General features: G+C 43.9%; 1 protein-coding gene across 1 annotated transcript in view; it reads right to left on the bottom strand.

Annotated features, from left to right (window-relative positions):
• The window catches only part of LOC132765736 (uncharacterized), a 32,599-nt gene extending 6,201 nt beyond the window's left edge, over positions 1–26,398 (bottom strand). Inside the window, exons 1-10 of the mRNA XM_067464240.1 lie at positions 26,255–26,398; positions 21,233–22,111; positions 19,866–20,016; positions 18,601–18,680; positions 17,695–17,824; positions 14,532–15,314; positions 9,313–9,401; positions 5,369–6,070; positions 2,725–2,845; positions 1,877–1,959 (exon numbers count right to left, since the gene is read on the bottom strand). Coding sequence (XP_067320341.1) covers positions 1,877–1,959; positions 2,725–2,845; positions 5,369–6,070; positions 9,313–9,401; positions 14,532–15,314; positions 17,695–17,824; positions 18,601–18,680; positions 19,866–20,016; positions 21,233–21,883 — 2,790 coding nt within the window. The 5' untranslated portion in view covers positions 21,884–22,111; positions 26,255–26,398. The remainder of the gene's footprint in view (positions 1–1,876; positions 1,960–2,724; positions 2,846–5,368; positions 6,071–9,312; positions 9,402–14,531; positions 15,315–17,694; positions 17,825–18,600; positions 18,681–19,865; positions 20,017–21,232; positions 22,112–26,254) is intronic.
• Between the last annotated feature and the right edge of the window lie 641 nt (positions 26,399–27,039).

Genomic DNA, 27,039 nt, shown 5'->3' with positions numbered 1-27,039 from the left:
CTTCTGGAAGGAGGGGCATCCAAGCAAAACATCCTGTTTTCACTCCAGATGGATAGATCTTTTGTGAAGCCATACAAGCACCTTGTCACATTGGGGAGATGTTTGAGCTACTGAAAAGAGGAGCATAATACTGTATTTCTTCAATTCTAAGACACATTTCCCCCCATATATACATCTCTTAAAAATGGATGTGTTGTATAATTGCTTATACACACACAAATATATACCGTATATACCCGAGTATAAGCCAAGTTTTCAGCCCTTTTTTAAGGCTGAAAAAGCCACTCTTGGCTTATACTTGAGTCAAAGTTATTTATTATTTTACTCTGTTGTTGTTATTATTATTACATTTATTTTTTTACTCTAGTTATTATTATATTTATTATTTTACTCTATTATTATTACATTTATTATTTTACTCTATTTATTATTATTGGAAGGATACGTAAGCACACTGACATTGAAGAAGGTTAGAATAATGGTTTAATCGGAGTTGGACAGTCTTATCTTAAATTACAGTTTTATGTAAATATTCAAAAACGTTTAACCTACGGATGCCTCAATGCCTCAATTAATGTAATTTTATTGCTATCCATTTTTATTTTGAAATGTGTTAGTAGCTGCTGCATTTCCCACCCTCGGCTTATACTGGAATCAATACGTTTTCCTAGTTTTTTGTGGCAAAATTAGGTGCCGTGGTTTATATTTGGATGGATTTATGCTCGAGTATATATGGTATATGTATGTGTGTGTGTGTATATATATATATATATATATATATATATATATATATATACTGTTGTGGCTCAGCGTCTTGTAAGAAAAGGAGGAGTAATGCTGAGTCAGAGCTGGATCAACGTCAGCTGGAGCCTATTCGAGATATATTCTTAGCGCCTAGCGACACGGAAGATTTTACAGGGTTTGGACCCGAGGATATGGAAGAAGGAGATTACCGGGGAGTAAAGCGGGCTGCCAATGAGTCTGATAGTGATGAGGAAACTTTGAGTAAACGGCTTAAAGATACAGCTGACAATTCCAGTGCAGATGAACTGGAAGCCAGTAATGAGGAGATGGAGGAGGAATTGGACTGGACTCGGGTTAGGGAAATTCAGGACATATGTAATCAGCCCACGTCCAGTGACGAGTTCGAGGGATTCCAAAATACATGGCAGGAAGGTACATCTTGGCAGGATCTTGAATTAGATCAATGATGGCAGCGTTGGCGAGGTAACGAGCTAGCAGCTGGGGGAGATGACCCAGATGATAGCGATGATAGCCAATCAAGCGATAGTGACTGCTAATAAAAATGGGAGCTCTGGGATATGTAGCTTTGCAGAGGACAAAGCGTTGTATCCGGTCTTTGTGCTGCCTAACCTCTGTTTGGATCCTGGGTTTCCAGTTATTGTGTCTTCTTGTGCCTTGACTTCGGATTGGACTACGTAAGTGACTTCTCCTTGCCCCTGACTTTGGAAATGTTCCTGGACCACGCAACTGCTTTCTGGACTTTGTTTACTGCTCTTGCCTGTGTATGACCAAGGACCGTTTGACTCCGTGTTTATCAACGCCAGCGTTTGCTCCTGCCTTCCTTTTTCCCTGAGTTTGAGTCCTGGGATAATCCGGCTTTTCTCCCTCCTTTGTTTACTTGCCTGAAGGCCTTTTGTTTTGTTAACCAGCACTGCTGCTCAAGTGCTGTTAGTCTACCAGAGACTCATTAAAGACTTTTGTTAACCCTTAAACTGCTGTGTGAGACAATCCTTGGTGCCCAGTCACAACATATATTCTGTGGGTGGTACTGAAATTATCGTGTAACTTACAATCAATGGCATCTTAGAATCCAAGAAATATAGTATATACAACTCTCCAGGTAGTCACTTACCTCTCTTAGGCCGGTTTGACCCATCTGTTGCTCTTCAGCCAGAAATGCTGAATTACATTGACTTGGGCATTTGGTTCCACAGCCTGCAAGGCACAGAAGAAGAGATTTTAGAAGAAAAAAATCCATGTTTATATTCCTAGAGAAATCAAAATCAAAAGTAAACAGAACAAGGCCAAAAAATGCCTCGACTTCCACTCTTGGGGAAAAGGCAAAAGACAAAGTTATTAAATAGGTTTCTTATCTTTTAAAAATAATTTCAGACATATCTGGGAGACAGCAAGGTGTACTGGTTTGACTTTTGAACTGCAACTCCAGCAAACAGGGTTCAAATCCCTGTTCAAACATGGAAATCTCCAATTTTATATACTGGTGTAGTATGACTATGTTCTGTATTGCTGAAGGCTTTCATGGCTGGAATCACTGGGTTGTAGTAGTTTTTTCGGGTTATGGCCATGTTCTAACAGCATTCTCTCCTGACATTTCACCTGCATCTATGGCAAGCATCCCCAGAGGTTGTGAGGTCATCTTGCCATAGATGCCATTGTGACCTCACAACCTCTAAGGATGCCACAGATGCAGGCAAAATGTCAGGAGAGAATGCTGCTAGAACATGGCCATATAGCCTGAAAAACCTACAACAACCCGACTCGAAATCCTTGGATGTATCAATGCTATAAAACCCATGCGGTTTGACACCACTTAAACTGCCAAGGCTCATACTATGGAGTCCTGGGAGTTGTAGCTTCTTTTCCCTCTCCAATACTGATAGGAAAACACAAGCCTTCATTCAACCCAGAAACAGAAACAAAGCAAAATCCCTCTTGAGTCAATGCTTCCCAGCTCCTTACGCATCAGGTTGACCTCCACGTCATCACCTTTCTGGGTTTCTTCACAGATCTGTCCCTCTGCGGAGTCCGAGGGTTCCTCCTCTGGATCCAGGAAACACAAACGTTCCTCCTTCATCGGACCCTGAAAAAGGGATATTAACCATAGCAGTTATGGGGGAATCATAGATTAAAAGGGTGCATCTGCACCAGGCATGGGCCAACTTGATCCCTCCAGGTGTTTTGGACTTCAACTCCCACAATTCCTCACAGCTTCAGGCCCCTTCCCTTTCCCCCTTAGCAGCTTCCCCTTTGGCTTTGGCTCAGCACAAAGATGGCCGTATAGTGTGAATCTAGTGCGCACTCCAATTTTGGAGAGATAATTTAGCCAAAAAAGGTGAGCATTAGATTTGAGTAAATACAGTATAGCATATACTGTGTTGCTGTGAGCTTTCTGAGCTGTATGGCTATATTCCAAAAGCATTTTTCCTGACGTTTTGCCCACATCTATGGCAGGTATCCTTAGAGGTTGTAAGGACTAAGCAAGTGGGGTTTATATATCTATGGAAGGTCCAGGGTGAGAGAAAGAATGCTTGTCTGTTTGAGGCAAGTGTGAATGTTGCAACTGGCCATCTTGATTAGCATTGAATAGCCTTGCAGCTTCAAAGTATGGCTGATTGCTGCCTGGGGGTCCTTTGTTGGGAGGTGTTAGCTGGCCCTGAATGATTCTTGTCTGGAATGTCCCTGTTTTTTTAGTGTCACACTTTATTTACTGTCCTGATTTACACACACACATGCACACAGTAGAGTCTCACTTATCAAGAAATGGGCCAGAAGAACGTTGGATAAGCGAAAATGTTGGATAATAAGGAGGGTTTAAGGAAAAGCCTATTAAACATCAAACTATGTTATGATTTTATAAATTAAGCACCAAAATACTATGTTACAACAAATCGACAGAAAAAGCAATTCAATACACAGTAACATTATGTACGAGGGTTGAATGAAAAGTAATGCCTCCACCTTCGTTACTTGGGTTTGGATGGGAATATTTTAATAAATCAAACACAGAAATAATCCTTAGAACGTGCTCTTTAACTACCACTATTCACTTTTCCACATACTCACCAGACAATTGGATACATTTCTGCCAACAATGAACTAGTTTTCTGAAGCCGTCATGGAAGAAGTCGACACTCTGTTTCTGCAACCATCGTCTCACAGTTCTCTCATCCTGGGTACCCATCATGCACAGATCTTTCGATAGCCAAGCAAAGCAATAATGTGACCCACATGTTCTTGTGAAATGCTGATTATGCTTGAACTTTCTCTCTGAGTGATACGACAATCGTCCTGAATCAATCTGTCAACCTTTTGCTTGTGCAACTCGCTGGTTGCTGTCACAGGACGTCCAGCTCTTTGTTTGTCATGCAAGTCAGATGTTCCCACCTCAACATCTTTAAACTTACTCGCCCAATGACACACAGTACTCACATCAACACAATCACCATAAACAGCTTGCATTCTCCGATGAATCTCCTTTGAGGTGACACCTTCTGCTGTCAAGAATTCAATGACTGCACGTTGCTTAAGTCGCATTGACCGACTGTCTGTGCAGGGTTCCATACTTCGCACTTTAACAACACAACCATTCAATGCTAAGGCTTCCTGCCAAAATGGAACTGTAGAGGAGAGTCTACTGAATAAGCCAGTACCTGCTGCATACCAGTACTGTCATCTGTTAAGGGATTATGAAGGTGGAGGCATTACTTTACATTCAACCCTCATCGTAATTACTGTATTTACGAATGTAGCACCAAAATATTGCAATGTATTGAAACAGCTGTGGATCCAGGCAGGAAGTAGACTGTGTTGGATAACACAGAACATTGGATGAATGAAGGTTGGATAAGCGAGAATCTACTGTATGTATGAATATGTGTGTATGTGTATATATATGTATATATACACACACATACATATACATACACACAGAGACAGACACACACAATATAGTATATACATTTGATTTGAGTAAATACAGTATACAGGACATTAAGTAAAATGCCAAGTTTTAAAACTTGGTTTGTGTTTTGAAATACATGATAACTGTACCTTCAATTCACTTTTGACATGATAAATAAAAATGTATGTGTATGTGTGTATCTATTGGTGGTAGAAAAGAATTAGTGTACCTCTTACAATCGATGGCACCTTAGAATTTAAGAAATGCAGTACATAACCTTACAATTTGTTTATTTATCCTATCACTGTAGTATCTCACTTTAACGTGCTGCCTCTGTGTTCAGTAGAGTCTCCTTCTCTAGAGCAGTTCTCAACCTGTGGGTCCCCAGGTGTTTTGGCCTCCAACTCCCAGAAATCCTAACAGCTGCTAAACTGGCTGGGGCTGGGATTTCTGGGAGTTGTAGGCCAAAACACCTGGGGACCTACAGGTTGAGAACCACTGCTCTAGAGGGTTTTAATCAGAGCCTAGATGGGCATCTGCCAGGAGGGCTTTGGCTGTGTGTTCCTGCGTGCCAGAAGGAGGTTGGACTGGATGGCCCTTGGGGTCTTTTCCAATTCTATGATTCTACGAACAATAGTGGGTGTTTGCAACAGTACAGTTCATGTTTTTGGATCCTCTTTAAGAGATCTGCAGAAATCTTACCTGCCGTGTCACTATCTCTGCCTCCATTTCCTGCCTCACAAGGAAGTCCTCTGCCAGGATCATAGCTTGGGAACAGGTATCAGGTCCTCTGTCTCGGATCCAGACTTGGAGGTCTTGGGGAAGACTGGCCAGGAATTGCTCCAGAACGAGCAGCTCCAGGATCTGCTCCTTGCTGCGTCTCTCCGGCTTCAGCCACCGACTGCAAAGCTCCTGGAGCTGGGCGTAAACCCTTTGCGGATCCTCAACCTCCTGGCAGCAGAACCGCCGGAAGTGTTGCCGCTGTGCCTCTGTTTTCAGGGCATCCGCTCTCAAGATGGCTGCCTTCACTTTCCCATAATTCTCCTTATCAGCGGATTCCAGGCTCTGAAAGGCTTGCTCGGCTTCTCCGCTCAATGCGGGCAAAAGTCGGGCCGCCCAGTCTTCCTTTGGCCACCGACAGGCTTTGGCCACTTGTTCGTAGGAGGTCAGGAAGACCTTGGCGTCCTCCCAGTGGGTGCTTTCTGGGGTCTCCCATGTTGTTGGAATGGGTTGCGGCGTCTTCATGAACTCCTGCCATTGGCCTTCCCAATGTTGCTGGATCCCCTTCGACGGTTTCCACGTATCCCCCTGTAATGCCCCTGAATCTGGTTTTTCCACCATATAGTCATGGGAAGTTTTTCCGGCCGACAACAGATTTCCTTCCTTCATGACCAACTCTCTTGACTAAGCCGTCAACTAGCAAAGATTGACCTTGAAGAGCAGAATTCTTGTGGACTCTTTTTGCACAGCTTCGGTTCTCTGGGTTGATTTTTCTGTTTCACTCCAATGGGATGGGCCAAACGCCTCAAACCCTCCGAGTCCCTTCCTCGGTGAAATTTAATTTATTTTTCCAATCCCTGAAAGAAAGAGAAACAGACAGAGAGTGGATGTTTCCAACTTTACATTTTCTTAGTCTTGGTGTTGTAATTTTTGTCCAATGTATATAAATAAAAATGTAATGTTAGTTTGTGGGATTAACATAACTCAAAAACCACTGGACGAATTGGTACCAAATTTGGACACAAGACACCTATCAAGCCAACAATTGACCATCACTCATAAAAAAAACTGAGAAACACCACATTATCGACTTTAAAAGCCAAAAAATAAAAATTACATTACAACGCATGCACAAAACCACATATATACACAAACACACATATATACACATATACACAAATACATATACACATAAAACATATACACAGACTGGGCCACAGCAATGCATGGCAGGGAATGGCTAGTCTATATAAATAAAAATGTAATGTTAGTTTGTGGGATTAACATAACTCAAAAACCACTGGACGAATTGGTACCAAATTTGGACACAAGACACCTATCAAGCCAATGAGTGACCATCACTCATAAAAACATGGAAAAACACAGTGGAAGGGACTAAAAAAGCAAAAAAAACCCCATATATTACAACACATGCACAAAACCACATATATACACAAACACACAGATATACACTAATATACACACACATATACACACACACAAAATACATATACACAGACTGGGCCACAGCAACACATGGCAGGGGATGGCTAGTATGTTTTAACATATGCATTTTAATGTTATTGTGTTTTGGGTTGCTGTGAGTATCACGCGCTGTCTGGCTGTGTTCCAGAAGCATTCTCTCCTGATGTTTCGCCCACATCTATGCCGGGCATCCTCACAGGTTGAGGGGTCTGTTGGAAACTAAATAAGTGAGGCTTTATCTGTGTGTTTCTGACACTGAGAGTATGTTTGGTCAATCTTGTGTCCAACACATATTTTACTCTATCAGCATCAGACCCATTCAGCATAGCTAGAGGAGCCTCCGGTGGCGCAGTGGGTTAAACCCTTGTGCCGGCAGGACTGAAGACTGACAGGTTACAGGGTTGAATCCGGGGAGAGCGTGGATGAGCTCCCTCTGTCAGCTCCAGCTCCCCATGCCGGGACATGAGAGAAGCCTCTCACAAGGATGGTAAAACACCAAAACATTCGGGTGTTCCCTAGGCATACATGCATATACATACACACATATATACATATACACATACACACCCAAATATACATATATACACACATGCACACATCCATGCACACACACATATACAAATACACATATATACACACAAATATGCATATAGACAAGCACACACATACACAAACATACACACACACATACACACACACACACATATGCAAACACACATATATACACAAATATATACATACACATAAACACATATATACACACACAAAATACATATACACAGACTGGGCCACAGTAACGCCTGGCAGGAGGCGGCTAGCAATAATATTAATAATAATAATAATAATAATAATAATAATGTATTTAACCATCTCTGCCAAAGAGAGCTGTTTCCTCACCAAACTGAAGTAATGTAGTTTGACATTCCCTTGAAATGTTAAGGCTCAATGCTATGGGATGCTGGGAGTTGTAGTTTTACAAGGTCTTTTGCTCTCTCTCTGCCAAAGAGAGTTGTTTCCCCACCAAACTGAAGTAATGTATGACATTCCCTTGATATGCCATGGCTGAATGCTATGGGATGCTGGGAGTTGTAGTTTTACAAGGTCTTTTGCTCTCTCTCTCTGCCAAAAAGAGCTATTTCCCCACCAAACTGAAGTAATGTAGTTTGACATTCCCTTGAAATGCCATGGCTCAATGCTATGGGATGCTGGGAGTTGTAGTTTTACAAGGTTTTTAGCCTTCTCTGCACTACAGATCCCATTATCCCTTAGCACTGAACTATGGTGGTTAGAAGGGGTGCCGAATTGCATGATCCCTCCAGCGAGGGAGTACTTTAAGGAGGGCAAGGTTGCACTATAAATCCCTAACCACCTATAGGGACATGCTTGCACTATAAATCCCTAAGTAAAACCCCACCTTGAAGCGGGTGGATGGTCCTTCCACGGCCTCTTCAGATCCGATAGTGGGGCCTCGCGGCGCTTAGTCCTCCAGGCCGAGTCCCTGATCCGGGTTGATCTCGGAACATCCTCCCTATTCGTCTGGATGGCACTGGGCAGCAGATCCTTTCTGCTTTCTCACTTGTCTCCTTTCTCTCTCTCCTTGTTCCTCCTCCTCCTTTTGGGGTTAGAGCGCTACTCTATCTCCCCCTAGTGGTCATGCCAAGCATTACAGCTTGTCTGAAGATCACAATTTTGGGTTGTTGTAGGTTTTTTCGGGCTGTATGGCCATGGTCTAGACCAGGGGTCCTCAAACTTTTTAAACCAGGGGCCAGTTCACTGTCCTCAGACCGTTGGAGGGCCGGACTATAGTTTTTTTTTTAAAAAAAAATCAATAAAAAATTCCTGTGCACATTGCACATATCTTATTTTGCTGTGTGGAAGGGCCCTTAGAGGGGGTTCTTTCTAGCCCTCTTTAGGCAGTAATTCCAGGAGCAGAGAATGGGAAATCTTCCTATTTCTAGTCTGAACAAAATCTGGCTACCAGTATTTAAAAAACTCTAAAATTATAACTGTAAACAAAGAACAACACTCAAACACAGGGGAACTCCAGACAAGAAACAATCAGGGACAGCTAATCACCTCTCAACAAAGGATTCTCCCTAAAAACTGTCAGGCTATGAAATGGTAATCAAAGTGGCCAACTGAAACATTCATACCTACCTCCAACAGACAAGAGTTCTTTCTCCCACCCTGGATCTTCCACAGTTTTCCTAGTTAAAGGTTTTCCTCTGACATGAAGTCCAGTCGTGTCTGACTCTGGGGTGTGGTGCTCATCGGCATTTCTAAGTTGAAGAGCCGGCGTTGTCCGTAGACACCTCCAAGGTCATGTGGCCGGCATGACTGCATGGAGCCCGGGGCAGCCTCCCATGGCTAGCTCATGCTGCCCATCGGGCCTGACGGATAGCATGAGCCTGCCAAGGGAGGAGCAGCCCCGTGCGGCCTACTTGCGAGTAAAGCACCTCGCTAGGTGCTTTACGCATGAGTAGGCCACCCGGAGCAGCTGCCCTTGGCTGGGTCACGCTGCCCATCAGGCCTGACGGATAGCATGAGCCAGCCAAGGGAGGGGCACTGTGTGGAGGGGGGGCGCTCCTCCTCCGTGGGCCAGATAAGTGCCCTTGGCGGGTTGGAAGTGGCCCGTGGGCCATAGTTTGGGGACCCTTGGTCTAGAGGCATTCTCTCCTGACATTTCGCCTGCATCTATGGCAAGCAACCTCAGAGGTAGTAAGGTTGACCATGGCCATACAGCCCGAAAAAACCTACAACAACCCAGTGGTTCCGGCCATGAAAGCCTTCGACAATACATTGATCACAATTTTGTCGAAGGCCTTACTGAAATCAAGTTCTATGATCTCCTTAGGATAGACCAATGTTTCTCAACCTCCCCAATGCCACGACCCCTTAATAGAGTTCCTCATGTTGTGGTGACCCCCAACCATAATTATTTTAGTTGCTACTTCATAACTGTTATTTTGCTACTGTTATGAATTGTGATGTAAACATCCGATATGCAGGATGTATTTTTATTCACAGGATCAAATTTGACACTAATGCCTGATACATCTAAATTTGAATACTGGTAGGGTTGAGGGGGTTGATTTTGTCATTTGGGAGTTGTAGTTGCTGGGATTTATAGTTCACCTACAATCAAAGAGCATTCTGAACTCCACCAACTGGATTGAACCAAACTTGGCCCACAGAACTCCCAGGACCGACAGAAAATACTGGAAGGGTTTGGAGGGCACTGACCTTGAGTTTGGGAGTTGTAGTTCACCAACATCCAGAGAGTGCTATGGACTCAAGACAATGATGGATCTGGATCAAACTGGGCACGAATACTCAATATGCCCAAATGTGAACACTGGTGGAGTTTGGGGGAAATAGACCTTGACATTTGGAAGTTGTAGTTGCATTCTGCAAAAAGCATTCTGAATCCCACCAACAATAGAATTGGGCCAAACTTCCCACACAGAACCGCCATGACTTGAAGGGCCCACTGGAGTGAGCCTCCCTTCAGCCTTGCACACTCTCCCTTGCCTGCATGTGTGCACCACATTGCAATGTGCCGAGCATGCCTGCTCTCCCCTCCCCACTTGAAGTCAGAAACAGCCCTCCCCTTGGATGAGAGGCCAGACAATCACAGCGGAGGAGGGCTTTTGGTGGGAGGATTCGTCGTCTGTTTCTCAAAAGGAAGAGGACAGGCAGAGAGATCTTCAGCCTTCTCTGCCAAAGGGGTTCCTAAGACCATCAGAAATATATGTTTCATGATGGTCTTTGAGGACCCCCCTGAAATCTCACAACCCCCCCCCCCCCCCCCCGGGGATCCCGACCTCCAGGTTGAGAAACACTGGGATAGACTGATTTATTTTTGAAGATGAAGACCCAAAATTTGGATCTTTTCTAGGGAGGGAAGAAATTAGAGCCATCCAAGCGGTATTAACCCCACTCCATCTTCGCTTCCAAAACAAAGGCAGGAACAAAGGTTTAATACAAAATAAGTTTATTCACAGTTAACATCCAAGGCAACCTAAAGATATTACTTTTTTAGTCTAGTAGATTGATAATGGCCATCATAAACCAGTAACAATAGTTCAACTGGACGACAAATCCTTTTCTTAATGTAAGGGTTTCTTAAACTATTTTTAATTGGGTCTTCCAAACTAAAAAACTAGAGATGAATTTTAAGGCGTTGCAGCGAGACTGATCTATGCTCAAGAATGGAAGAAGGCCGAGTGGGTTTCAAACACTTCTGAAATGGCAAGGATGGGCAAATGGTCTATTTTGATTTAAGGAAAAATCTGCAGATAATTTTTTATGAACCAGCACAGGCTCTAAGCTCTGCTAAGGAGGCCCTCCTCTCAGTCCCACCTCCGCCTCAAACGCAGTTAGTGGGGATGAGAGAGAGGGCCTTCTCAATGGTGGCCCCCTGGCTTTGGAATGCCATTCCTAGAGAGATTAGAATAGCCCCCATTCTCCAAGTTTTCCTAACACATCTGAAAACATGGCTTTTTAAACAGGCCTTCAACCATGTCCGGTACTATTTGTTTATCCCTGAACTTTATAGGGCTGATACGTATTAGGGTACTTTATATTCACAGTCATTACTGCATTTTACTCAGTTTTAATTAGTATGACTTTTTTATCAGGCATGGGTAAACTTTCTAACCTGGGGGTCACATGCTAGCACTTCCTGCTAGGAGGACTGGCTTCTCGGTAACGTAAGAAAAGAAGGGAGGGAAGAAGAAAAGAGAGAAGGAAGGAAGGACGAAAGAGAGGAAGGGAAGGATGGCAGGAAGGATGAAAGAGTGGAAGGGAAGGACGGAAAGAAGGAAGGAAGGGAAGAAGGAAGGAAAAACAGAAGGAAGGAAGGAGAAAGAGGGAGAGAGGGAGGAAAGAGGATGGAAGGAAGGAAGAATGAAAAGGTGGAAGGGAAGGAAAAAAGGAAGGAATGAAAAGGATTGAATGATGAAAGGGAATGGAGGGAGAAAGAGACAAGGAAGGGAGGGAGAAAAGAGACAAGGAAGGATAAAAGGGAGGAAGGGTGGAGGGGAAGGACGGAAAGAAAGGAGGAAAAAGGAAGGAAAAAGAGAAGGGAGGGAGGAAGGATTGAAGAAAGAAAGAAAGAAAGAAAGAAAGAAAGAAAGAAAGAAAGAAAGAAAGAGAGGGAAGGATAAAGGAAAGCGAAAGAAGGAAATAATGCAAGGGAAGGAAAGAAGGAGAAAGGGAGAGAGGGAGGAAAGAGGGAAGGTAGGAAGGAAAAAAGCATGGAAGAAAAGGCTGGAAGGAGAAAGAGGGAGAGGAGGTAGGGAGTAAGGAAAGAGAGAAGGAAGGAAAGACAAAAGGGAGGGAAGGATGAAAGGGAAGGAGGAAGAGAGAAGAAAGGGAATGGTGGGAGATAGAGAGGGAAGGGAGGGAGGAAAGAGAGAAAGAAGGAAGGAAGGGAATACAGGGAGAAAGAGGGAAGGAAGGGAAGGAGGAAAGAGAGAAGGAAGGAAGGATGAAAGGGAAGAAAGGAAGGAGAAAGAGGGAGAGAGGGAAGGAAGGAAGGATTATGTTAACTGATTTTAACATATTTAACTGATTATGTTAAACGCCTTATTGCTATGTACGTGTTGTACTTTGTGCTTGTTGCACCATTGAGTGCTTTTGTGAGTCGCCCCGACTCCCTTCGGGGAGACGTTGGGAACTATTGCTACCTTCAAAAAAGAAGAGGGAAGAAATAAGGGACCTCCCTTTGCAAGATTCAAAGTCTGGGCTGATTTTTAGCCGAAGTTTAAATTTACTGAAATAGCAATGAGAAGTTTGTTTTATATGCGTTGTCTTGGAAAGTGAAGTATTAAAAAGTTTAGATGGAGGATTGTCTTGTTTGCAGTATTTTTTCTGCATGTTTCTTTTGTTCTTTTTATTATAGTGTTTGTTTAGTAGTTAATATAATACAATCTTTAAAAATACAGAAACATTAATTCTCTAACTACTGGCCATGTCTGCCGAGGGATTTGGGGTAATGGTGTTACAGTAGAGTCTCGCTTATCCGACACAAACAAGCCGGCAGAACGTCGGATAAACGAAATGTCGGATAATACGGAGTCTCCTACTGTTACCCGTCCGACAAGGCGAAGGTCAGATAAGCGAAGGTCGGATAAGTGAGACTCTACTGTATCAGTTTTGTATAACATGGGCAGAGATAGGCAGAGAATAACAAACAGGAGGAGATTGAGGTAGTATAAAGGCTACTCTAAAAGAGACAAAAGATAAGTGGTTTGCTATCTATTCCCTGAGCTGGATATATGGCTCTATGAATTTATTTTATTTTAGTAACGGAACAATCTAGGGATGGATTTACAATGCCATACAATCCAGATGATCAAATCAAATAATCCACATTATCTGCTTTGAACTGGATTATATGGAGCCCACACTGCGATATACTCCAGTTCAAAGCAGATAATCTGGATTTTATATAGCAATGTAGCTCCAGTCTAGAATAGATCTCTACATTACAACAAATATAGATAAGCTTTCATTACATACAGAGAGGTCTGTTGGAGACAACCCACATTGCAGGATTATAGCAGTTTGGCGCCACTTTAACTGCTGTGGTTCCATATCCTAGAATCCTGGGATTTGTAGTCTGTTGTGGCACTAGGGCTCTCAGCCAGAGGCCCTTCTAGACTACCCTATAAAATCCAAATTATCGGCTTTGAACTAGATTATATGGCAGTATAGACTCAGCCCCCGGTGGTGCAGTGGGTTAAAGCACTGAGCTGCTGAGCTTGTTGATCGAAAGGTTGCAGGTTCGATTCCGGGGAGCGGTGTGAGCTTCCGCTGTCAGCCCTAGCTTCTGCCAACCTAGCAGTTCAAAAACATGCAAATGTGAGTAGATCAATAGGTACCGCTCCGGCGGGAAGGTAACGGCGCTCCATGCAGTCATGCCGGCCACATGACCTTGGAGGTGTCTACGGACAACGCTGGCTCTTCGGCTTAGAAATGGAGATGAGCACCACACCCCAGAGTCAGACATGACTGGACTTAATGTCAGAGGACTACCTTTACCTTTACCTTATAGACTCATATAGGTAAAGGTCTCCTCTGAAATTAAGTCCAGTCGTGTCCAGGTGGTGGTGCTCATCTCCATTTCTAAGCCACAGAGCCAGCATTGTCCATAGAGGTCTCCAAGGTCATTTGGCTGGCATGACTGCATGGAGCGCCGTTACCTTCCTGCAAGAGTGGTACCTACTGATTTACTCACATTTCGAAATGCTAGGTTGGCTGAAGCTGGGGCTAACAGCAGGAGCTCACCTCGGTCCCCAGATTTGGACCTGCGACCTTTCAGTCGGCAAGTTCAGCAGCTCAGTGCTTTAACCCACTGCACCACCGGGAGCTCCTCATATAATCCAGTTCAAACTGGACTCATAATCCAGTTCAAACTGGACATATAATCCAGTTCAAAGCAGATAATGTAGAGTATCTGCTTTGAACAGTGCAGAAAGGGCCAGAGAAAGGTAAACATTTCACAAGATTACAAATCCCAAAACTCCACAACAATTACTGTGGTGTCAAACAGCTACCATTCTGTAATGCGGATCCAGCCGTGGACAAAACGAGAAGACGGCTTGCTCTGATTCCGATGGAATTTACCTTCCCGATCGAAAGGCGTTTGTCTAACTTTGGTGAGACCTCCGATGGATAGCCAAGGAATCCTTTCGGGAATACCATTTGCCACATTCGGGGCACCTGTAAGGCTTCACCCGCGTATGGGTGACTTGATGCCGGTTGAAATCTCTTTTGAAGCGGAAGAATTTGTCGCAGTGCGGACACCCAAACGGCTTGTCTTCGGTGTGAACAATCCCGTGCCGGTTCGCAGAGTCCCTGTTTTTGAAGTGCTTCCCGCACTGCCAACACTGGAACGGCTTCACTTTGCTCTGGATTCCTGGGTCGTGCTGGAGCGGTTCCGAGAAACCGAAGTTCACCCCAAACCCATCGGATCTAGTACCCATCTCTTCAGCTTGAGTCCAAAACTGTGTTTGCACGCTGTCACTCCCCTCATATTCAGTGAGGCTGGGCCTTCTCTCTCCTCTTAAGGTTGGATGAGCTTCATTTCGTTGGACGATTCCCTCTGACGCAGGAGGGCTGTGGCGGGCTTCGTCAGCAAGGATCCCATCGAATTCCGGCACATAGCGATACTTTCGACCGTATTTGGAGAACAAGGGCAATTGCTCCTTGTCTGGAGATGAGGTGGCTGTATGCATTTCGGAGAGCTCCATCCATTCAGTCTTAATCTCCAAAGACTGCTTGCTTTGTTGCTCCAGTTCACATCTTTCTTCTTCGCCCTCCTTCTTCACCGTCACATTCCCTAGGTTTTCTAGCAGGGCTGCTCTCAGAGCCTCCCCTGGTTTGTTTCTTTCCAGCCGGGGATTCACTGTCTTGTCCCGAGTTTCCTTCCCATCGCCTGCAAAGAGGAAGGAAAATTAAAGCAGAGGTTGCATGAGCATCTTTCGGGAGTGCTTTACCTGTGTGTCCCTGCATGGTAGGGGTTTGGAGTAGATTCCCCCCTTGCAGTCTCTCCCAACTATATTTTATTTATTTATAGTATTTATTTTCTGCCCTTCTCACCCCGCAGGGGACTCAGGGCCGATTACAATATACATATACATGGCAAACATTCAATGCCATAGACACACAACATATATACATCCCTACGTCTGTGTGTGTGTGTGTGTGTGTGTGTGTGTGTGTGTGTGTGTATGTATGTATGTGTCTATATACACACACACACACACATATATATACGAGGGGTATTTTTTAAGTAAGGTCCGTTTTGTTATAGACCAGTGGTTCTCAACCTTCCTTATGCCGCGACCCCATAATACAGTTCCTCATGTTGTGGTGACCCCCAACTATAACATTTTTGTTGCTACATCATAACTGTAATTTTTGCTACTGTTATGAATCGTAATATAAGCAGAATGTATTTTCATTCCCAGGGCCAAATTTGACATGAATACCCGATACGCCCAAATTTGAATATTGGGGGTAGGTGGGTGGGTGGGCTATTTTGTCATTTGGGAGTTGTAGTTGCTGGGATTTATAGTTCACCTAAAATCAAAGAGCATTCTGAACTCTGCAAATGATAGAGTTGAACCAAACTTGGCATACAGAGCTCCCAAGACCAAAAGAAAATACTGGAAGGGTTTGGTGGACATTAACCTTGAGTTTTGGAGTTGTAGTACACCTACATCCAAAGAACACTGTGGACTCAAGCAATGATGGATCTGGATCAAAATTGGCATGAATGCTCAATAATGTGAACACTAGTGGAGTTTGGGGAAAAGAGACTTGACATTTGGGAGTTGTAATTCCTGGGATTTATAGTTCACCTCCAATCAAAGTGCATTCTGAACCCCACCAATGATAAAATTGGGCCAAACTTCACACACAAAACCCCCATGACCAACAAAAAATACTGTGTTTTCTGATGGTCTTTGGTGACCCCTCTGACAACCCCTCACGACCCCCCCCCCAGGGGTCCCGACCCCCAGGTTGAGAAACACTGTTATAGACACTAGTAGTTTGCGCGCATACCACAATGAGTGCATGCATCGTGTACCGGCATGCCTCGGGAACAACTGTGCTCAGTTTCCACTCTGTAGCTAACTTGTACGATTTCTGTTCTGTGCTTTAAAAATGTTTAAGACTATCAACTCACCCTCCGCATGTGAGGTTTGCTCAGTGATACGGTTTTTGTCAGTAAGGAACCTGCCTGCTGCAGAAATTCATCAACAGATTTGTGAAGTGTACGGTGATAATGTTATGAGTGAAAGCAAAGTGCGTAAGTGGGTACGACAATTCAAAGATTTTTATTATTGTTATTGTGAAGCGCCTGTTCTCAAGAATCCTCGCTTCAACTGAAGCCACCAAATCGTCTGTAACCAAAGAAGGGCGACCGGAGCGGTCCTCATCATGGACGTTGTCACGGCCATCTTTGAATTGTCGTACCCACTTACGCACTTTGCTTTCGCTCATAAGAGTATCACCATACACTTCACAAATCTGTCGATGAATTTCTGCAGCAGGCAGGTTCCTTGCTGACAAAAATCGTATCACTGAGCGAACCTCACATGCCGCGCGTGAGTTGATAAGTCTTAAACGTTTTTAAAGCACAGAACAGAACTGTACAGGTTAGCTACAGAGCGGAAACTGAGCACAGTTGTTCCCAAGGCATGCCGGTACACGACACACGTGCTCGTTGTGGTATGCGCACAAACTACTAGTGTCTACAACAAAACGGACCTTCCTTGAAAAAATACCCCTCGTATATGCCCGTACGTCCCACCTTGCAATTTAAGATCATTCTATATATATAAACCTCACTTATCTAGTTTCCAACAGACCTCACAAACTCTAGGAGTGTGACATATCCACTAGGCTTCTGTGGCCAAGCATGGATTTGAGCCCTGGTATCCTAGGCCCCTTCTACACTGCCATATAAAATCCAGATTATCTGCTTTGAACTGGATTATATGGCAGTGTTGACTTATAAACCAGTAATCCAGTTCAAAACAGATATTGCGGATTAGATGCTTTGATAATTTTCCTAGTTTCCAACAGACCTCACAATCTCTAAGGATGCCTGCTATAGATGCAGGCGAAATGTCAGGAGAGAATGCTTCTGAAACATGGCCATGCAACCTGGAAAACTCACAACAACCCATCCTGGCTATTGCTGGGCTCCTTTGTTGACAGTCCTGTGCCTCCAGACTGTCTCCAGATTTTGTGGCTCAGGTAGACGAGCCCTTGGAGACCTTTACGTGGATGAAAGGGACACTTACCTAAACCAATGACATTCCCCCAGTTCTCCTGCTGGACTTGCCAGAAAGTGATCAGTGGCTTGGGCCGAGCCACAGCCGGCAACACGGCATGCGACGTCACACCTCTTGCTTTGTTGGGGATCCCAGAGCTCTACAAAGGGGGGAGAAATACAACCACATCTCCTCATCCACCAGGTTCTTTTGCATCTCCGCTGTCCCAAGCTTGGGAAAAGTTGCCTTTGGGCTGATATGGGTGGGATAGAAATAATGTAAATAAATACATAAATAAATAAAAGTGGCTTCTCCCAGAAAGAAGTTTGCAAGTGTTGTATTCCAAAAGTAACTTTTGAAAGATCTTGGAGTCTTCATGGACAACAACTTAAACATGAGCCAACAATGTGATATGGCGGCAAAAAAAGCCAATGGGATTTTGGCCTACATCAATAGGAGCATAGTGTCTAGATCCAGGGAAGTCATGCTATCCCTCTATTCTGTTTTGGTTAGCCCACACTTGGAATCACATTGTGTCCAATTCTGGGCACCACAATTGAAGAGGGATGTTGACAAGCTGGAATGTGTCCAGAGGAGGGTGACTAAAATGATCAAGGGTCTGGAGAACAAGCCCTATGAGGAGCGGCTTAAAGACCTAGGCATGTTTAGCTTGAAGAAGAGAAGGATGAGAGGAGACATGATAGCCATCTATAAATATGTGAGGGGAAGTCATAGGGAGGAGGGAGCAAACTTGTTTTCTGCTGCCCTGGAGACTAGGATAATATTGCAACTGTATATGGTGAAAGGGATCCTTATTTAAAAGGAACTAAACTATATAAAGAAGGCTCATGGGAGGCTCTGTTGGTGACCCTGGCCTCAGTATAGTCCTGGCCTTATTATACCCAGTGATCTGATCCCAGCAGGAATAGCACATACCTCTTTTGGCCCCGTTTCCATCACTCCCTGTCCTTCGATAAGTGTTGAACCTGGGAGACCTGGCTGCTTGTTTGCACTGCCTGCAAAGGGTGGAAAGGAGATGTCAGAAAAGGAACTCTTTCAGCTGTGTGCTTTCAAAAACAGAACTACAACAGGCTGGTAAATGCCAGATAAATGCAGGCCTAACTCATACTATACTCCATACCATAAACTTTGCACTGACTTGATATTAATATCAAAATACCATAATTAAAATCCAATTAAGACAAACTAACTTAACTTATATTATGCCTAAAATATTTTTTTATTTTTAAATATTATTTTTAAAACTTTTTTAAGAGGAAGAAGATGAACAGGAGGCAGAGGAAGAAGCAGAAGAGGAAGAGAAGGAAGAGGAAGAAGAGGAGGAGGAGAGGAAGAACAGGAGGAAGAGGAAGAAGCAGAAGAGGAAGAGAAGGAAGAGGAAGAAGAGGGGGAGAGGAAGAAGAACAGGAGGAGGAGGAAGAAGCAGAAGAGGAAGAGAAGGAAGAGGAAGAAGAGGAGGAGAGGAAGAAGAACAGGAGGAAGAGGAAGAAGCAGAAGAGGAAGAGGAGGAAGAAGAGGAGAAGGAGGAGGAGGAGAAAGAGAAGAAGAACAGGAGGAAGAGGAAGAAGCAGAAGAGGAAGAGAAGGAGGAGGAGGAGGAGGAGGAGGAGGAGGAGGAAGAAGAAGAAGAAGGGGAGAAGAAAAAGAACAGGAGGAAGAGAAAGAAGCAGAAGAGACAAGGAAGAAGAAAAAGAAGAGAAAATGGAGGCGGAAGAGGAGGAGGAGGAGGAGGAAGAAGAAGAAGAAGAAGAAGAAGAAGAAGAAGAGGAGGAGGAGGAGGAGGAGGAGGAGGAAGGAAGGGGAAGAGGGAGGAAAAAAGAGTAGAAGAATAAATTGATAATTTGGATTATTTGGCAGTGTAGCAGGGCGCCCAGAGTCCTAGTCCAAACCTCAAACAATTACATTTCTGTGTTGTCGAAAGCTTTCATGACTAGATTCACTGAGTTGCTGTGAGTTTTCACAACCTCACAGCCTCTGAGGATGCCTGCCACAGATGTGGGCAAAACGTCAGGAGAGAATGCTTCTGGAACATGGCCATACAGCCTGGAAAACTCACAACTCATCCAGACTCCAAAGAAGGAGATTCTACAGCTGTTGGAGTTTGGTGCCGCACCAGCACACTTTGAAAGAGAAGGCTAAAGACCTTGTAAAACTACAACACCTGGCTGATGGTATCCTTACCAAGCAGCTCCTCTTCCATGTCACAGTTTTTCGGGGTTTCTTCTGTGATCTCCTCCTCTGCCTCACTCAATGGTTGCTCGTCTGAATCCAGCGTCTCTGTGTCCTCCTCCTTCAAAGGTCTCTGAAACAGAGGAAATGTTCCCTCTGATGTCTGGAAATGTGACAGAGCAAGCAAATACCATCTATTATCTGCAATATTTTCCTTTTTAGTGAGGTTCATAGAAGCCAAGATGAAGTACTTTGGCCACATCATGAGAAGAAAGGAAAGCTTAGAGAAGACAATGATGCTGGGGAAAATGGAAGGAAAAAGGAAGAGGGGCCGACCAAGGGCAAGATGGATGGATGGCATCCTTGAAGTGACTGGATTGACCTTGAAGGAGCTGGGGGTGGTGACGGCCGACAGGGAGCTCTGGCGTGGGTTGGTCCATGAGGTCACGAAGAGTCGGAAACGACTGAACGAATGAACAACAAACAACGAAGTTTATATGAGGGAGGCTTTAACCACCACTGAAACAAAAAAGCAGAATTGGGCAATACTATCGCTGGTCTGCCAGAATATCAGTTTATACCAGGCATGATCAAACTTTGGCCCTCCAAGTGTTTTGTGTGGGGATTTGTAAAAAGGCACCATGATGTAATGGGTTGACTGGAAAGGCATGTGTCGGCAGCTGATTGGCCGAGCATGCCAGGAGCTATAATTCTGATTGGCTACTGTCTCTGGCTTGCTGCTGAGACAAACGGTTTTAACTGCCACTTTCACCCAGGAGAGTGAAGAGAGCACTGACTGGAAACAGCCAGGAAGGAAATGGCTGCCAACTCTCTGAAGGCTTGAAGATTGTTTAAAAGGACTGTTTATTCCTAACATCTGGTAAACTGGCTGGGATTTCTGGGAGTTGAAGTCCAAAACACCTGGGGACCCACAGGTTGAGAACCACTGCTCTAGAGGGTTTTAATCAGAGCCTAGATGGGCATCTGCCAGGAGGGCTTTGGCTGTGTGTTCCTGCGTACCAGAAGGAGGGTGGACTGGATGGCCCTTGGGGTCTTTTCCAATTCTATGATTCTACGAACAATAGTGGGTGTTTGCAACAGTACGGTTCATGTTTTTGGGTCTTTAAGAGATCTGCAGAAATCTCACCTGCCGTGTCGCTGTCTCTGCCTCCCAAAGATTGGGAAGCACTGGTGTAGGTCAATGTAGTGAAGAAAGGGACATTGTGTCTATTGGAATTCCCTGAACCAGATTAAGGAGTTGGGATGGACAGTCGAACTGTTTTGGCTGACTGCTTCCTGGCTCCTCTGGAACCCTTGTCAACATACTAGAAATTCAATATACTAACATCACACACAAAACCCGCTTTTCTCAGGCTCACCAAGAAGTCCTCCACTAAGGCCACAGCCTGGGAGCAGGTCTCCGGTCCTCCATCTCGGATGCATCCTTGCAGATCTTGAGGAAGACTGGCCAGGAATTGCTCCAGGATGAGCAGCTCCACAATCTGCTCCTTGCTGCGCCTCTCCGGCTTCAGCCACCGACAGCAAAGCTCCTGGACTTGGCTGTAAATTGTTTGAGGGTCTTCAACCCTCTGGCAGCGGAAGTGCCGGAAGTGTTGGCGCTGTGCTTCCACTCTTTGGGCCTCCGCTCTCAAGATCGCCGCCTTCACTTTCCCGTAATCCTGCCTGTCGCTGCCATTCAGGCTCTGAAAGGCCTGCTTTGCTTCCCCGCTCAATGCGGGCAAAAGCCGGCCTGCCCACACTTCCTTTGGCCATTGGCAGCTTTGGGCCACTTGCTCGAAGGAGGCCAGGAAAGCCTTGGTGTCATCCCAGGGGGGCATCTCTCCTATCGCTGGGAGAATTGGTTGCTGGGTCCCCAAAAGCTCACGGCTTTTCCAGTGTCGTTCCCCGGTTCTGAAAGGTTCCCATTTGCCACTTTGCAATATCCCTTCCTTGGATAGTTTGGCCACATTTTCCACCTCGAGGATATTGCAAACTTCTGCTTCTGGGGTTGAAGGTTCTGGCTCCTTCATTGTTCCAACATGGGCTTCTTTGCAAACAAAAGCAGGCAGAAAGCGATGGTCCTCTAGGTTCCTGAGTTTCCTGGCAAAATAGGTTTCTTTGTTTTGGTAGAAACGTGGAAGAAGTGGGGCAATGGCCCCTTTCGTGGGACAAATTGGAGTTGGTGGTTTCCTTTGGAAATCGAGAAAGGCCCTGCCACCAGATCAGGTCTACATCCAGGAGAGAAAGAATGTGCTCCTCTGTAAAGGAAAAAGAAAGAGAGAGAGGGTGCATCTATTATTATTATTATTATTATTATTATTATTATTATTATCTTTATTTGTAACCCTCTAGCATTTCCCGAAGGACTCGATGTGGCTTACAAAGGCCAAGGCCTCAAACAAAACAATAACATAACATTCTGTTCTTGTGGTTTTTTTCGGGCTATATGGCCATGTTCTAGAGGCATTTCTCCTGACGTTTCGACTGCATCTATGGCAAGCATCCTCAGAGGTGAGGTCCTCTGAGGATGCTTGCCATAGATGCAGGCGAAACGTCAGGAGAAATGCCTCTAGAACATGGCCATATAGCCCGAAAAAACCCACAAGAACTGAGTGATTCCAGCCATGAAAGCCTTCGACAATACATTAATAGCATAACAAATACAATTCAAAGCAAATCAAAAACATTGAAGCAGTAACAGTAAAACAACAAAACAATACACCATGACACCTTAAAACAGGGCCGGGCCAAAGTAACGGGTACAGATTAAAAGTGCTGGGTGTGACAGGTGGTCTATCGGATTTCAAGGAAGTGCAATGTGCAGAGAATCTTAAAATTCTGATAAAGTGCTTCTGGGACTCTAATAAAGTGCTTACTGGAGTTTCCTATTCTGGAAAGGCACATCGGAACAGCCAGGTCTTCAAATTCTTCCTAAAGACTGCCAACGTGGGGGCCTGTCTGATGTCTTTGGAGAGGGTGTTCCAAAGTCAGGGGCCACCACAGAGAAGGCCCTGTCCCTCATCCCCACTAAACGCGCCTGCGATGCAGGTGGGATCGTGAGCAGGGCCTCTCCGGATGAACGAAGAGAGCGAGTGGGTTTATAAACGGAGATACGGTCACGCAGATAGGCAGGTTCCAAACCATTTAGGGCTTTGTAGGTAAGCACCTGCACCTTGAATTGGGCTCGGAAAATAAATGGCAGCCAGTGGAGCTCCTTAAACAGGAGGGTTGACCTCTCTCTGTAAGGGGTCCCAGTTAACATCCTGGCCGCCGCCCGTTGGACTAGTTGGAATTTCCGAGCCGTTTTCAAGGGCAGCCCTACGTAGAGCGCATTACAGTAGTCCAGTCTAGAGGTGACCAAGGCATGGACCACCCCGGCCAGATCAGCCTTTGCGAGGTACGGTCGCAGCTGGCACACAAGTCTCAATTGCGCAAAGGCCCTCCCGGATACCACCGATTTGGTATATCAATGCCATTTGATACCACTAATAATAATAATAATAATAATAGGGAAGTGCTCGACGAGTAATCAAATACAAAAGCAAGCATAGTGATCTTGTTTGCTGTGTAGTAATATTATGTATCAAATAACAATAATCTATATAAATAAAAATGTAATGTTCATTTGTGGGATTAACATCACTCCAAAACCACTGGACAAAGTGACACCAAATTTGGACACAATACACCTGTCAGGCCAACGAGTGACCATCACTCACAAAAACACGGAAAAACACAGCAGAAGAGGCTTAAAAAGCCACAAAAAATTAAAAAATACATTACAACGCATGTGCAAAACCACATATATACACAAACACACATATATACACAAATACACACACACACACATATACACACACACAAAACACATATACACAGAATGGGCCACAGCAATGCGTGGCAGGGGACGGCTAGTTATCTATATAAATAAAAATGCAATGTTAGTTTGTGGGATTAAGATAACTCAAAAACAACTCGATGAATTGACACCAAATTTGGACACAATACACCTATGAGGGCAATGAGTGACCATCACTCATAAAAACACTGAAAAAGCAAAAAAAAAAATCATTATGACGCATGCGCATAACCACATATATACACATATACACAAATATATACACACACAAGAAACATATACACAGACTGGGCCACAGCAACGCATAGTAGGGGACAGCTAGTAGTAGTAGTAGTAGTAGTAATAATAATAATAATAAATCACACAGTCTTAAACACTTGGGAAGTGTTTGACTTGTGATTTTCTGATATGAAATCCAGCATATACTGAAATTTGCTGTCTCATACTGTGTTTTTGTGTCAGAATAATAATAATAATAGTGGTGGTGGTGATCAGCACACTGGGTGCAGTGCCTAAAGACCTTGTCCTGCACTTAAAAACAATTGGAGCTGACAAAATTACTATCTGTCAGCTACAAAAGGCAACCCTACTCGGATCTGCATGCATTATTCGCCAACACATCACACAGTTCTAGACACTTGGGAAATGTCTGATGAGCGATCAAATACAAAAGCCAGCATTGTGATCTTGTTTGCTGTGTACCAATCTTGTTGTGTATCAAATAATAATGTTTCATAATAAAATTATAATTATTATATTACACTATGTAACAAAAATTGAAAAAAATACATTCTGTTACTGGTTTGAAAGTGTTATTTCCTATCTAACTGCGGTTGCATGTTGCAAGTGAATGGCACAACCTGGGGATCACAACCAGACACAGTGAAGACATCTGCCCTTGCACTTTGCTACTCTGCTTCTGAGTGTGGAACACATTTCACCATGTTAAAACAATGGATGTGGCTCTTAATGAGACATGCTACATTATCACAGGATGTCTACGCCCCACATCACTAGAGAAATTACACAGTTTAGCCAGTATTGCACCACCTGACATCCGTTGGGAAGTAATAGCTAATAATGCAAGGACCAAGGCATTGACATCTATGGCCCATCCTCTGTTTGGATATCAGCCAGCAAGTCAATGCCTTAAATCAAGAAATAGGTTCCTATGAGCTACAGAGATACTTGCAGGAACACCTCAGCAAGCAAGAGTCCAAAAGTGGCAGGCTAAAACCCGGAACTTCAATCAGTGGCTGAGACCAGATGAGAGACTCCCTCCTGGGCACACAGAAGCCTGGACGACTTGGAAGGCACTGAACAGGACTGCGCTCTAGCACCACGAGATGCAGGGCCAACCTTGAGAAATGGAGCTACAAAGTGGAGTCTACAACATCTCTCCTCTTTATATGTATTTTAATCTTCATGTTTTCAGAATTGGGACTCTTGGAATTCAATACAGAGGTGGAACTTCTCCTTCTGCCAATGCTGCACCTATTCTACACTGTAGAATGAATGCAGCTTGAGTCAAGGCTATGGGGATCCTGGGAGCTGCAGTTTGGCAAGGCCTTTAGCCTTTCCGGCCTCACCAGACTTCAAATCCCAGGACCCCACAGCCTTGAGCCATGGCAAGTAAAGCAGTGCCAAACTGCATTCATTCTACAATATATAGAATTTACTAATATGTATATACAATATATTATATTGTACTATATCACCTTACTGCAGTTTTATTAGTAATACTACATGTAATATGTAATATACAGTTATTATATTATTATGTTGTAATATATTGTTGTACAGCAAATTATATCACACACTACCTATATATTATAGTAGTACATATTATACAATATAGTGCACTATATGATAACGGCGCTCCATGCAGTCATGCTGGCCACATGACCTTGGAGGTGTCTACGGACAACGCCGGCTCTTCGGCTTAGAAATGGAGATGACCATACACCCCAGAGTTGGACACGACTGGACTTTACCATTACCTATGATAAGCTGTAGTATATATATATTACAAGATCATTAATGTTATATATAATATAGTGTTAATACATTACAATGTTATTATTTCTGTATATTATTTTGTGTGTGTGTGTGTGTGTGTGTGTATATATATACACACACTATATATATATATATATATATATATATATATATATATATATAGTGTGTGTGTGTATATATATATATACTTGCAGGAATATATACACACACATGAATGATATTTTGCTTGCTGGACCACATTTATCTGGATGGACCCTAAACAACTCCCAAAATCCCCCAGCTAAAAGGGAGGCACAACTTTTGGGGAGGAATGCAATTCCCAGGAGGGTTTTCTTGCAACGCCCAGAGTCCCTTTGCCTGGGAAATTGTGCAAATAGGAGCCCACAGAAACTCTCTTTCCAAGGGCAAGCCTCTGTCCTTTACTTGGGGGGAGATCCCAAGAGGGCCCCCTTCCTTCCTTCCTTTGTCCTAAATCCCCTCCCCATTGCCTCTTCCCCTTTCTTCAACCCCTTTTGTGGCTCACCTCGTGGCTCAGCCCTTTTCCTGCCAAGCGAAATTTCCTCCAAGCCTCAAAGGAAAGAGAGGACCTTCCTTTTTTCCTCCCCTCTTCTTTCCTTCCTTCCTTCCTTCTCTCTGGACTTCTCCGCCTCCTTCTCCCATTCCTCCCACCTTCAGGGAAGTTAACCCTTCCCAGCCTGCAGCCCAGCCATGCTCCTAATTTGGCTCCCCCCCCCCATCTTCTTTCCATTTTATTTTATTTTATTGCTACAATATTTTATTGTATTTTTTGCTACAATATTTTATTTTATTTTTGGCTACAATATTTTATTATATTTTTGCTACAATATTTTGTTTTATTTTTGGCTACAATATTTTATTTTATTGCTACAATATTTTGTTTTAATTTTTGCTACAATATTTTATTTTAATTTTTGCTACAATATTTTATTATATTTTTGCTACAATATTTTATTTTATCTTTTGGAGTCTGAGGCTGGATCTACACTGCCCTCCATCCCAGGATTTGATCCCAGGCAGTGTAGACTCATGTTGTTGTTGTTGTTGTTATTGTTGTTGTTGTTGTTGTTAAGGTAATAATATGATAGCTGGGTTCGGAGGCTCCAAGCATTATGGAGATGCTGCATCGCTGCTTAGGGAGCGCTGTTTGAGCAAGAGAGACATAGCTAATGTAAGCCAGGCCAGAGGCAGATAATATATAAGAAATGTAAGAGTTCTTTAATGGTGAACCCTTACCCTAACCCTGAACCATTCTGTAAGCCTAAGCCTAACCCCTTACCCTAACCCCTA

This window comes from Anolis sagrei, chromosome 2 (genome assembly GCF_037176765.1).
Source record: "Anolis sagrei isolate rAnoSag1 chromosome 2, rAnoSag1.mat, whole genome shotgun sequence".
NCBI lineage: Eukaryota > Metazoa > Chordata > Lepidosauria > Squamata > Dactyloidae > Anolis > Anolis sagrei.
Note: the sequence above shows the minus strand (reverse complement) of the source record. Positions and strands in the feature narration are given on the sequence as shown.